Genomic DNA, 12635 nt, shown 5'->3' with positions numbered 1-12635 from the left:
ACAACCGTAGCGAGTCTCTCCGATGCTGTGGCGTCGCGGCTATCCTATCCTATATTTGGAAGCAGTCGTGAGAGCAAGCGGCGCCCGAACCAGTGCAAACCGGATAGAGAAAAGAGGTGGCAGACCGGCACTTGAGGCGCTTTTCAAGGATGAGTGTCTAGCCACAACTTCTCGCACGCCGTCCTCACAAAAACACTTTGCCAACCACTCTCGGTGCACTCCAGGGCAGCATCTTTGATTTTGGCTACAGTCAAAAAGGCAACATCTGAGAGCAGGGTTCAATAATAGCATCTTAGAATGAAACTGAAACGCAGCTGCCACACGCATTGGAATAAATTATAATAGGGCTGTAAGAGGTGTCCATTTCATAACCAGCTTGTAGGCTAGCAACCATATCCAACAATCTAGGATTGGGGTGATGTCATCGGCTATTGAACATGTGATAAATGCGAGACTCCTTGAGGACGACATGACGGGAGTGAGGGAAGACTGGGATGGGAGAGGAGGGAGGAGGGGAGGATGGAAGCAAGAGGAGGGGGACTGAGGTGGCGGGGTTTGGTAAAGGCGGAACAAACCGGTGTGTGCCCGGATACACGCTGTAACGGCTCGCCCGCACTGCAGCTTAACTCTTGCCGCCCCGGGGATGCTCAGGGCTGGGGAGTGTAAAGCATCTCACCACGGCGACTCTTCTCCTGCTCCACTGTCAGTCTGATCATACAGCTATCGGCCACTGATGACTGATAAATATCCGCGACTGTGATCGCCAGCCAGCTGCAGGTAGACAGGGGCCAATACAGGTATGTGACACATCGGTGAGGTGAGAGTGTGACACTCATATGCCTGTCTCCCTCTTTCGCTCTCGCCGCGAAAGCTTACTGGGTCTGTATTTTTGTTTCTTGTTTTTAAGCGGATTGATTTCATTTCATTCATGTCGGTGTTCTGTGAACTGTGTGCCCAGCACAGTCGCCTGCTCTTTTGCATGCCTTCTTGCCAAGTGCTCGCGCCTTGCCGGTCCACTTCAGCACTAATGTGTTGGATAGTTCCCTCACGCCGTGCTGCACTCGCCGTCAGCGCTGGTGACATTTTTTTGAAGCATGGAGTTACATAGTCTATTATTGTGGGGTCACTGAGCTGTAGTTTATCTACAGTTTATACTCATTAATAGGCAAGTCAATTTCGCTGTGTAGGCTATCATACGAAAGCCGGATCTGCAGTTAATCAAATGTTCACCCGCTTTCCATTGAATTGAATGTACTTTCCTCTGTACTCCTAGTAATCATAGGCTACGTTACCGTCAGTTTCACTAACTGACATGTTATTATTTCCAGCAGTTTTAGTTGAAGTCGCCTCTTTGAAGCGCACACAGGGAATAGTGAACACTCTAAAGTGCACACGGACGTGGAGCAGCTTTGCAATTTCCTAAACACACCTTCTGTCATACATACTCTAAACATCCACACACATCTATTCACTCACTCACTCACTCACAGTGCACCCTATTGTAGTATTAATCACCAGCATCTGGCAGTGAGCATCTCAGCAAGCTTTAACAACTTAGAAACTATTGAAGAATCTACAACAATGCATTTATGCTCATGCTCGTCCAGCACACAGAGAGAGCATGCACTGGGTCAACTGAGAAGAAAGGGTCAGCTAGGTCATGCCACATGCAGGCCATAAGCCAACTGCTGCCAGGGAACAGCCTGAACCAGAGGACCACCAAAACAACTGCAGCAGGCAACCCAGGCTGCAAACGTCCAGATGCCCATCCAGATATGGAAGGTTTTTGGTTATGGGATAGCTTTTTGTCAGAGATATGCAAGGTTTATTGCACTCTTACAACAAATATGTTAGAAAAAAACAATACAACTTACATGTTTTTAACACATCTCTGTCCAGATAGGGACAACACAGTATGTGTTAAAAATAACAAAACTTGCATTGAAAACAACTCAACTTATGTTGTGTTTTTTAACACATCTCTGTGTCCAGATAGGGACAACACATTTGAGTATGGGAATAGGCTAAGTGTAAAGTGAGAAAGGTTTTGGCAGTGAGGACTTTTATTGCTTTCCACATATATCTCAGAGACCCAAATGTGTCTCAATAAAAATCAGCTTAGTGGATAAAAGGGAGAAGCTTCTGCATAGTAAGGAATGGAAATGTTACAGTGGATGCTATGCATTGGTCTTATCGCTGCTGTAGGTAGCACTGAGCGGTTTCTGCTGATGTTACAGCGCTACGCCACCTCCAGAGTCCACGCCCCAGAGCCAGTGTGTGGTGCACAGGAGAGAAAAAACTTTCTGGCAGCGATGCCTGTTTCATTGGACGTCTCCTGACTGTTCAAAACAGCCACACCCTGCTGATTCAAGAGCTTAAACACATTTTTGTATAACATTTTGTTCTATAAGAACTATGAGAACACAATGAGAGTTTAGAAATATTTCATACAGCACCACAAAGCACTGACATGAGTCTCAAAGGTTTGGGACATGTGTAAGTGTGACATCAGCATAAGACAAGATCCTGAACTGAAATAAATGCCTTCAGTCACCAGTTACATGTAACATTTATCAGGGACCGTTTTTGGCACGGGTCACCGGCAAGCGCTGTGTTGCATAATGCCTGAGCGTCCGGTTAATTATTTAAAACTCCGAGGATGCCCTCTAGCTGTGTGGGTTGAGTGCTTTCCGCCTGTCTCTACTGACCCAGTCTGCACAGACCCCACACGGAGGCCCAAATGCTCTCCGCTCTTCATGGTCTTGGTGTCTTCATCTTACAATTTAGCGTGCAGGTTGATGGGTTGATAAAGTTCACCGAGAAAAACAACATTGCAGTGAGTTCAGGCCAGCGAATTAGCTGTAGAAGGTCCAGTGGATTTTGTGGCTTGCAAAAACAGCATAGTGTCTGACTGACTCATTTCCAGAGACAAAGGGGGGTATTGGACATGGGGAGGAAGGGGGGGGGGGCAATAAGAGAGAGTGTCTAAACAAAAGTGAGTGATGAGAGGGAAAGGAGAGAGGAAGAGAGGGGGAGATGGAGAGAGATGAAGGGATGGTGATTCAGAGCAGAGGGCAGCTGAGCGAAGGACGCTGGTATAACCTTCTCCTGATGTGCGTGCAGAAGGCCCCTCCCACACTCGCCGCTCTGCAGCAGCACCACTCACACACACACACACACACTCTTTCTCTCTCTCTCTCTCTCTCTCCCTCCCTCTCTCTCTCTCTCTCTCACACACATACACACACACACACATACACACACAAACACTTGGGTGTGGAGGGAAAGTACTGTATGTCCCTGTGTCACAAATACACAGACTGCACAGACTAAGAACAAACACCATAGATATGCCCTCACCACATACATATACTCAAACCCTTCACCCCCCACTCACACACACCAATACTATCAGTCTCACTGAACACTGAACATGCACAAACCTGAGTGATCTACTGTTTGATAGCATTAATATATCATGTGCGCACTTTAAGCACCTCACAGAAGTCAAGGTCACACACAGCGCACATGACCTTGGGCTCAATTTGCATACATTCAGAGTAGAGGCTGCAGTATGATTACACAGTGGTATACTGTTCACGCATGGCGTCTATGGTGATTCCTTCGGGGAAGTGATCATGTGTAATGAACGGGTTCCCTTGCCCCCTAGTGCTTACGCTGACAGCTTCTCATTACACGAGAAAGTTGCGTGGCCCGCGCCGCGCGAAACATCTTTACTCTCTCCAGGCCGTCGCGTTTTACGCAGCCCATTTCTTCAGCTGACTGCGCTGTATTGATTGGTTCAGCTCCCGGCGGGACGCATTGATCTTTTGAAACAAGACTTGTGTTTTCTGGCCGTGATTTCTGGCAAGGTCACTTAGAGGAGAAAAAATGGTCAGGTGAGTTGTGTGTGTGACAGTTGGAGTGTGGGTATATACGTATTTGTGTGTGTGTGTGTGTGTGCCTGTGTGTGTGTGCCCACAATTGTGTGGTGAGTGACCATGAATATGAATGTGTTAAAGTACCCCTGGACACGTCTAAGTGTCAGTCTAGTTGCAGATGGCAGGAGTGGTTCTCTTCACTTGCAGGCTGATTGGTATGTTTGTGGTGACACTCATTCTTTATCTCCCTGTAGGATTCAGCAGCTGGATAACAGAGTGCTACTGGAAACTTCACCAGTGTTCTGACTTCTATCCTGTTTGGATAAAACTCACATTCAGACACCAGACTGTCAGCCTTTCCAACAACCATGTCACTGCCTTGACTGAACAGCCTCCAAAACCCACCCACAAACTCACATCATCCAATCCAGACACTCGGAAGGGTGAAGAGACACAGCCACCCAGCCAATCCCGTGATACCGTGGTGGAGGGGCCAGGGACACTCGGGTTTGGGTCGGGTCACCGGTGCGCTGCTGTGGGGGTGGTAAGGTGGGCAGGTGGGCGCTTCCTCCCGGATGCAGAACCTCCTCGACCAGAACCTAGACATGGCGACGGCGCTGCTGGCAGGCGAGAAGCTCAAGGAGCTCATCATGCCGGGCTCCTCGCAGGACGAGAAGGGCATTGGGCTGGCCGGCCTCATGGTGCAGATCAAGCTGGAGCTGCCCTTCGACCGCGTCGTCACCATCGGCACGGTCATCATCCCCATCCTGCTGGTCACGCTGGTGTTCACACGCAATTTTGCAGGTCAGTACAGCGCATCTCAGGTTAAAGGTCAGGGTAAGCGATGCTGGATGACCTCATGTTTGTTTATGTTTCTTAGCAGACACTTTTGTCCAAAGCAAATTAAATGATATTTAAACCAAAGCAAAAACCAAGCAAAAACACACTAGAGCGATACAGCTCATTCCTCCCTCCAACGCTCCCTGAGAAACTCCACCCAGCGTTTTACTATTGTTTGGGGGACAGGCTGCCCTCACTTTGTTTGTTTCCAGTTGACGGAGCCAGGGCTGTGTAAGAAGACAGTGATCTTTCAGAGAATGGGAGCTAGTGGATCATGAGGAGATATTTGCTGAATGTTACAAGAAGTATTACGTGTTAGAAATCTTTAAGCATTACTTACCTTACCTTTAAAGGTCATGAGGAGTCATTTAAAGGCACACTATGCAGGTTTTTTAGCTTAATATGCAAGTTTTTTTTAGCTTAATTTACCTTCATTTAACAGCTTCAGAGTCATTGGAATTGTTATATGACTTTTTCGGGGTGAATGGTGGCCGTCTCGCTTCCCCCTAGCGCCTGTGAGCGGAAAAACCACCCTTGCAGCTGTGGGCCAGCGGGCTGATGGCCTCAGTGTCAGGAAGTATAACAAGTGTAACGAATTGCTTTACTGCATTCAAATACACAACACGCCAGGCACCGGCTAGAAAAAGGTAGCGATGGAGTTTCTCAGACATTCGTCATGACAGACCCAGCAAAAAAGAAGCAAAAACCGAGAAAACAGTAAGGAAATTGCCAATACTGCATAGTTTACCTTTAACGAATCTCACACAAATGTACACACACTCTCTTACACACTATCTTATATACACTTCTATACAAAAATGTATGCACTGAAACGCCATGCACACACTAACACACACACACTTGCACACTCATAATCTCTGACAGACACTGGCCGTCCACATTGTTCACTGAGACAGCCTTCACTCAGACAGCCTTCACTGATCAGCCAGCCTTCAGACACTCCTCACTGGAGCGTCCTGTCAGTGTGAGCCTGAGTGATCTGTAGGGTTAACTGAGCATGCTGTGGTGGTGGGCAGTCTGACTCTCACTAGAAGTAACAGCAACCACTAAGTACTATCACTTCCTGTAATCCCCAGTGGATTTGCCTTAACAACTCTGTGTGGACCCCTTTGTTCAGCAGACACACGAGGGGTTAAGTACACAGCGGTGTGTTCTCAGAGTGATCATTGCAGAGATTGGGCTGGGAGGGAGGAAAGCTTGAGTTAGTGTGTGTGTGTGTGTGTGTGTGGATGGGGGTGGGGGGTGAATGCTGAGTCAGAGTCTCTGCAGAGTGCAGTCCCAACCAGCTGTGACTGAGGCTCTCTCTCACTCTTCTCTTTCTTCGAGGCACTTCTCTTTCTTTGTTCCCCCTCTTTGTTCTCTCTCTCTAAATATATGTGCTCATGCTTATTTATATCTCTCTCATCTGGTTCTCTATCCCCCTCTCCATCATTCTCACTCTGCCCACCCCTCTCTTTCATCTGCAGCTCACTTCTCTCCTCCTCTTCTCTCTGTCCTGCTGTACGCCGCAGTAGGTTCCTCACATTATGACAGACAGCAGCAGATTTAATAAATTGCTAAATGATGCACTCTCTTATTATTATCATTATTGGTAAATTATGTGTACCCCCCCCCCCCCCCATCCCATGTACATCTGTGGGGGTGTAGGCTCCCATTTGGCTGTAATGAAAGTTAATGTTCTGTATAGTGCAGGCTATGCACTGACACACACATGCGGCTACACAGGGCAGTCCACGCAGACTCACACAGAGGGCACAGCACTTACGCCATTTTTATTTCTCTGGGATGTAATTGTGGCATATGGAGTCCCTCTGGTCTGTCGACATAACATTCTGCTCATTAATCTAGTGCCACAGGGTATAGGTACAAGCACACATACAAACCACACCACACCACACCACACACACACTCTCTCTCTCACATACACACACACACACACAAACACACTGACACACACACTCACACCCTGACACACACACACACACACACACACACACACACACACACACACACACTGCAGGCTTTCAGGGTGCTCATTAGGCCCCACTCGTCTCTGAAGCTGAGCTCAGCAAAAAAGGAATCAGCATCAGTCTCACCAGCGACCCTGAAGACACTAGCTCTGATAGGAACCCCGTCTGCAGGAGCAATGGTCAGAAGTCAGCCGACGCTGACCACTGCGAGAACACAAGAGGAGAGGCCTGTTTGTATCTTCTCATCAGCTATGCTGACCTGTTGTAATTACATACACACTCAATGAAAAGTCTGGGTTGGGTGATGATTTTTTGGATTGTTTGGAAGATTGTGTATTGTGTTCGGTTACAGTAGCTCCATCCTATACCCTCTCTTGTCTTGTCCCCTCCAGAGGAGAGCATCTACTGCTACACTCCCCACAACTTCACGCGTGACCAGGCCCTGTACGCCCGTGGCTACTGCTGGACGGAGCTGCGTGACGCCATCCCCGGCGTGGAGCCCGCGCACTGGCCCTCGCTGTTCGCGCACAAGTTCCTGCCCTACGCGCTGCTGGCCTTTGCGGGCATCATGTACATCCCAGCGCTGGGCTGGGAGTTCATGGCCTCCACGCGCCTCACCTCCGAGCTCAACTTCCTGCTGCAGGAGATCGACAACTGCTACCACCGGGCGGCCGAGGGCCGCGCGCCCAAGATCGAGAAGCAGATCCAGTCCAAGGGGCCCGGCATCACCGAGCGCGAGCGGCGCGAGATCATCGAGAACGCCGAGAAGGAGAAGAGCCCCGAGCAGAACCTGTTCGAGAAGTACCTGGAGCGCCGCGGCCAGAGCAACTTCCTGGCCAAGCTTTACCTGGGGCGCCACCTGGCCATCATCTGCCTCAGCTCCATCCCCATCACCTACCTGAGCACCTACTACGCCTGGCAGCGGCAGAACGAGTTCACCTGCGCGCTGGGCGAGCCGCCGGACGCCAGTAGCCCGCCGGAGCACCGGCTGAGCGTCAACTGCAAACTGCCCGCTGTGCAGCTGCAGCGCATCATGGCGGCGGTGGACATCGCGCTGCTCTGCACCATGAACCTCATCATCCTGATCAACCTGCTGCACCTGTTCGTGGTGCGCAAGTCCAACTTTGTGTTCGACAAGCTGCACAAGGTGGGCATCAAGACGCGGCGGCGCTGGCAGAAGTCGCAGTTCTGTGACATCAACATCCTGGCCATGTTCTGCAACGAGAACCGCGACCACATCAAGTCGCTCAACCGGCTGGACTTCATCACCAACGAGAGTGACCTCATGTACGACAACGTGGTGCGGCAGCTGCTGGCTGCGCTGGCCCAGTCCAACCACGACTCCACGCCCACCGTCCGGGACTCGGGCATGCAGACCCTCGACCCCAACATGGACCCCTTGGGGCTGGGGGTCGGAGAGCTGGGAGTGGAGCCCTCGGTCATCAAGCGGCCCCGCAAGAAAATGAAGTGGATCCCCAGTTCCAATCCACTACCACAGCCTTTTAAAGTAGGAGTTCAAATGACCTTTATAATGTTGTAACAGCACAACACTTTGAGGTGCTTCCCAGTTGTGTATAGAGGAAGTTTTTTTTAGAGAAGTTGCTAAGTAACATAGGCAACCATTACTGTACATTGGAACAAAAAAATGCCAATGACGCTGTAAAAATGTGCAATGTCCATCAGATAGGCATGGTTTCCACAGAGACAAGAAGCCTGCTTCAACTGTTCACTCTCCTCTAATTGAGACATCTCTCCTGCTGAGCACTAAGAGGCCCTGTGAAATGCTCTCCCCTGGATTAATATTTAGGGCAGTGTGTGGGAGCCAGCGATGTGTGTGTGAGTTTCACACACTGCTGAGACGCTGAGGCAGCACTTCCTGTAGGTGTACCCAGCCGAGCGGTGGGTCTCACAGCAGCTTTTGATAGTGACACACTGGCATGATGTTTTCATTTGCAGAACCCCCCATAAGCCATTGCACTGAGAGGCACCAGATTTCTAATTATTCCTTTCTTCATTATGACAAGCACAACTAATCCAATTTGATACGGCCAAGCAGTCTGTATCTGTTTCAGTGGCAACAGTGCCCCAGATAATACAGAGTTCTAGTGAGTTCAACATGCCTACACAGTTCATATAAAGGGTGGGTCATTTTAAAAGGCAATACAAACCTTTCCACTGAAAGCCCATAAGATATTTCTTTGATAAAGCATTGTATAAAGGAGAGGGGGTTGTAGCTCAGACTGGTTATAATTACTAAGTAATAATAGAGTACTTTCTCATCCATCCACACAGTCACATTTCACAGTCCTGCTATGACACATCATTACCATTGGCTACTAAATATGTCTGTGTGTGTGTTTGTGTGTGTGTGTGTGTGTGTGTGTGTGTGTGTGTGTGTGTGTGTGTATCATGTATGTGTGTGTTTGTGTGTGTTTTGGCGTATAGGAGCCTCTGACGTTGACCCGTCTGGAGAACAGCATGAAATCGGAAAAGCCAAAGCCTGTATGGAAGAAATCGGCGGCTGACAACTTCATTGCCCCCCTAGTGGACAACAAGAGCACACAGCACCCACCGACCGGTAAAGGTGCGGCCTCTCCTCACTATCCTTGTCTGACAGCAATGTCCTCTCAGCGGACTCCCAGCCACCGCAGGGCCTTTGTTATACTGAACAGGAACTTAAGTTGCTATAAGATAAGAGGGCCAGATAGAGATAATGTAGAGCATTAGTTCTACTCAAACTACTTGTGCATGTAGGCTATGGAAGATTGGTGAAACTGGTGCTCTGAATAGCGATTCAGTTGTCTTTGAAAGTTTCTCTTACTGATGCATTTAACTGCAATTTGGATTAATACCTGCTTTAACAAGGCGGAAATATTTCACCACAAAATAGACATGCGCTTTCACAGGCAGTTTTCCTACATACAGGGGAATAGATCATTAGACGCATTTTATGCTTCTCCCATCTTTTTACACAAAACTCCCACTTTCCCCTGACCCTCCTATGAATGCATATGCATGACACGGAAAAGCGCAGTTTGCCATTCTCAGCTCTCGCGACAGGCAGTTAGCGCTTTTACAACCCCAAATCAGAAAAAAAGTTGTGACGTTGTGTAAAATGCAAATAAAAACAGAATGTAATAATCTGCAAATCTCGTAAACTCATATTTAGTTGCCTAAAGGACACAGGCAACATATCAAATGTTGAAAATGGCAAATTTTACTATTTTATGGAAAATATATGTTAATTTTGAATTTGATACCAGTAACATGTTTCAAAAAAAGGGACAGGGGTAACAAAATGCTGGAAAAGTTTTGCAATGATAAAGAAAACTAAAGGAGGAATGTTTCACTTGTTAGGGTAACTGGCAACATTGGGAATGAAAAAGAAAATCCCAGGGAGGCTCTAGAAGTAAAGGTGTATTCATCACTGTGTAAACCTGAGTGGACAAATGATGAAACAAAATGTCATTGATGAAACATGTTGCTGACATGAAATTCAAAATGATCATATATTTTCCATGAAATAGTACAAATTTTCATTTTCAGCATTTTGTATGCTGTCTATGTCCTTCTTGTTGCTAAATATGGGTTTACAAGACTTGTATATTATCACATTCTGTTTTTATTAGCACTTCACACAACGTCCCAAATTTTTCTGATTTGGGGTTGTACCTTAGTGCGGCCTTTTTGTTCATACCTCGCCATGTTTTTATGCGCACGTTGTGAAACAAATATGCCTGAAGTGGGCGTTAGTACATCATCTATAAATGCCAAATTGTGTGATGAAACCCAGTCCTGTAGATGGGATGAAGTACCAGCCTGTGGCTCACAGTATCCCATCTGTCATGGTCTAAGAAAGACACAGTGTGGACAGATCACTCAAATCGATGACAGTCTATAACAAATCTCTGGAGCCTGTGACACAGTAGTGTAGATGACTGTGTGGTTGGTTGTATTGGGTCCCTTCTGAACGTCTCTCTCTCTCTCTCTCTCTCTCTCTCTCTCTCTCTCCCAGGTTTACCTCCACACAACTGCATCGCAGTGGACAAGAAGCACACACGCAACTTCTCCCTGGATGTCCACCCCTACATGCTGGCCATCCCTAAGCCCAAGGAGGAGCCGGCCGTCCACAACCCAGGGCCTCCGCCGGCCGCCTTACCCCTGGAAAGCACCTACATCGATGGAACCATCAGCATGATCCACGCCTCTGCCTGCGACAGCGGTACATTCTCTCAGACTCCATCACTTGGGCAACCAGACTTTTTCTAAACCTCACGCTGGGTGACATTTTGCTGGAAAGACAAAAAGACTTCTGTACGGTTTAGTGTCTCTTCGTATTGTGTTGTCCTGTTTTACTTAGTCTTTATAAATTAATGGCTAGACAATGTAGAGGAAGATTTGTTTTTATGTGCCTAGCCTACAGTCCCAAAACTCCTGACCTAAACTGTAATGGCCAGGTGGACAAATGAGGTCAGGTGAGATGAGGACACACAGAGGTGCTCCACTAGTTTAATTCTTGTTCTCTGTTGTCCATCTCCCCACAGAGAAGAAGAGCCCGCCCGCCACCACCATGCCCGAGTTCACCAGGGTCGGACGGCCAAACACCACCTATATGAACGGTGTTTCCACCAGCCTGGCCCCCTCCAGCCCTCCCCACCCGATGGAGCCCCTGAGCCAGCCGCAGGAGCCCGAGGTCCAGCCCGTCCCCTTCAGCAGGAAGACGTCCCATCCACTACTGGCCGCCCACCGCACATCCTTTAAGGAGGAGGACGTGGAGCAGCTGGTCCGGGACCACCTGGCAGAGCGGCCCGCTGAGCTCATCGCTGCAGGAGAGTGCTGAGCACCCCGGTGCTCACTCTTGTATCAGACACACAGACACACACACACACACACACACACACACACACACACACACACATTATGCAAAGACCAAATCAAGCTCTCACCTTCTGTGTCGCACACATGCATAATACTCACTCACAGCGCACAGCACACACACACCCACAAACAGAGGCACACACGCATGCACACATACAACCTCAACCTCGCACAGAGCACCAAGCACTCCTTTAATGGGAAACACGCTTTCCATGTAGAGGACAACCCCAACACATGAAACCTTGACGTTGCTGCAGGACAGACAGTTGAAAAGCTGTGATTATTTGCATGTGCCATGACTGGACCCTAGACACATGCGTGGACGAACCAACTCTACAAGGGAATGAACAGCAAGGCTTGACAATAAGAGAGATTTATAATGAGCAGTTTAGATCCTCTGGTCTTGATGCAATGCTTTGTAATTATACTTGTAGTAGTTGCAGAAGGATATTGATCGAAAGCAGGGGATAAACAGGACAGCATAAAAGACTTAAGCACAATTCATGGCTATTGTCATGGGACACTATTATCTGGGAAGAGCTCCACACTCACGTCCACATTAAAACGCTCTGATCCATGATGAAATTAGCTGGTAGACCGTGTAATGTCTGTATCTTGAAAAATATGCAAATATTACAAATGAGTCATTGTTGCAATAATATATATTATATTTCTTATGAATGACATAATATAAATACATACAAACTATTTTAGCATATCAGACACATACAACAGCATGGCCTCTCACCTTGTTGATAACATTGAATGTGAAGATTTATTCACTCAAGATGAAAGCTTTGGTACCATATATTTTATTATTTCCCAAAAACACATAGTCACTCACAGAGTGTTTTCATAATCATGTCCACAAAAGCTCATTTGAGAAAAACAAGGAGACAGTCTATCCATCAGACATATCAAAGAGAGGGAATGGAGATGTCTCCTGGGCATGATTGATTAGTTTGAGAATTGGGGAAAGTACTCTCTAATTGCCATCTATCCATTCTAGTTGGATTAAAAGACAAGGAAATGGATTTGAAATGAC

At 47.8% G+C, this 12635-nt stretch overlaps 1 protein-coding gene across 1 annotated transcript; it reads left to right on the top strand.

Annotated features, from left to right (window-relative positions):
- Positions 1-4456: 4456 nt before the first annotated feature.
- On the top strand, positions 4457-11552 carry panx2 (pannexin 2). Its single transcript, XM_076300766.1, has 5 exons — positions 4457-4685; positions 7105-8219; positions 9158-9320; positions 10755-10934; positions 11257-11552. Exons 1-5 carry the CDS (start codon positions 4457-4459, stop codon positions 11550-11552), a joined length of 1983 nt encoding a protein of 660 aa, XP_076156881.1.
- The last annotated feature ends 1083 nt before the right edge of the window (positions 11553-12635 follow it).

The sequence above is a fragment of the Alosa pseudoharengus genome, unplaced genomic scaffold (genome assembly GCF_046254945.1).
Source record: "Alosa pseudoharengus isolate Yale_2024_CS ecotype anadromous, Long Island Sound unplaced genomic scaffold, YU_APseudo_1.1 YU_APseudo_1.1_scf_10, whole genome shotgun sequence".
Taxonomy (NCBI): domain Eukaryota; kingdom Metazoa; phylum Chordata; class Actinopteri; order Clupeiformes; family Clupeidae; genus Alosa; species Alosa pseudoharengus.
This window is presented reverse-complemented; position numbering and strand designations above follow the sequence as displayed.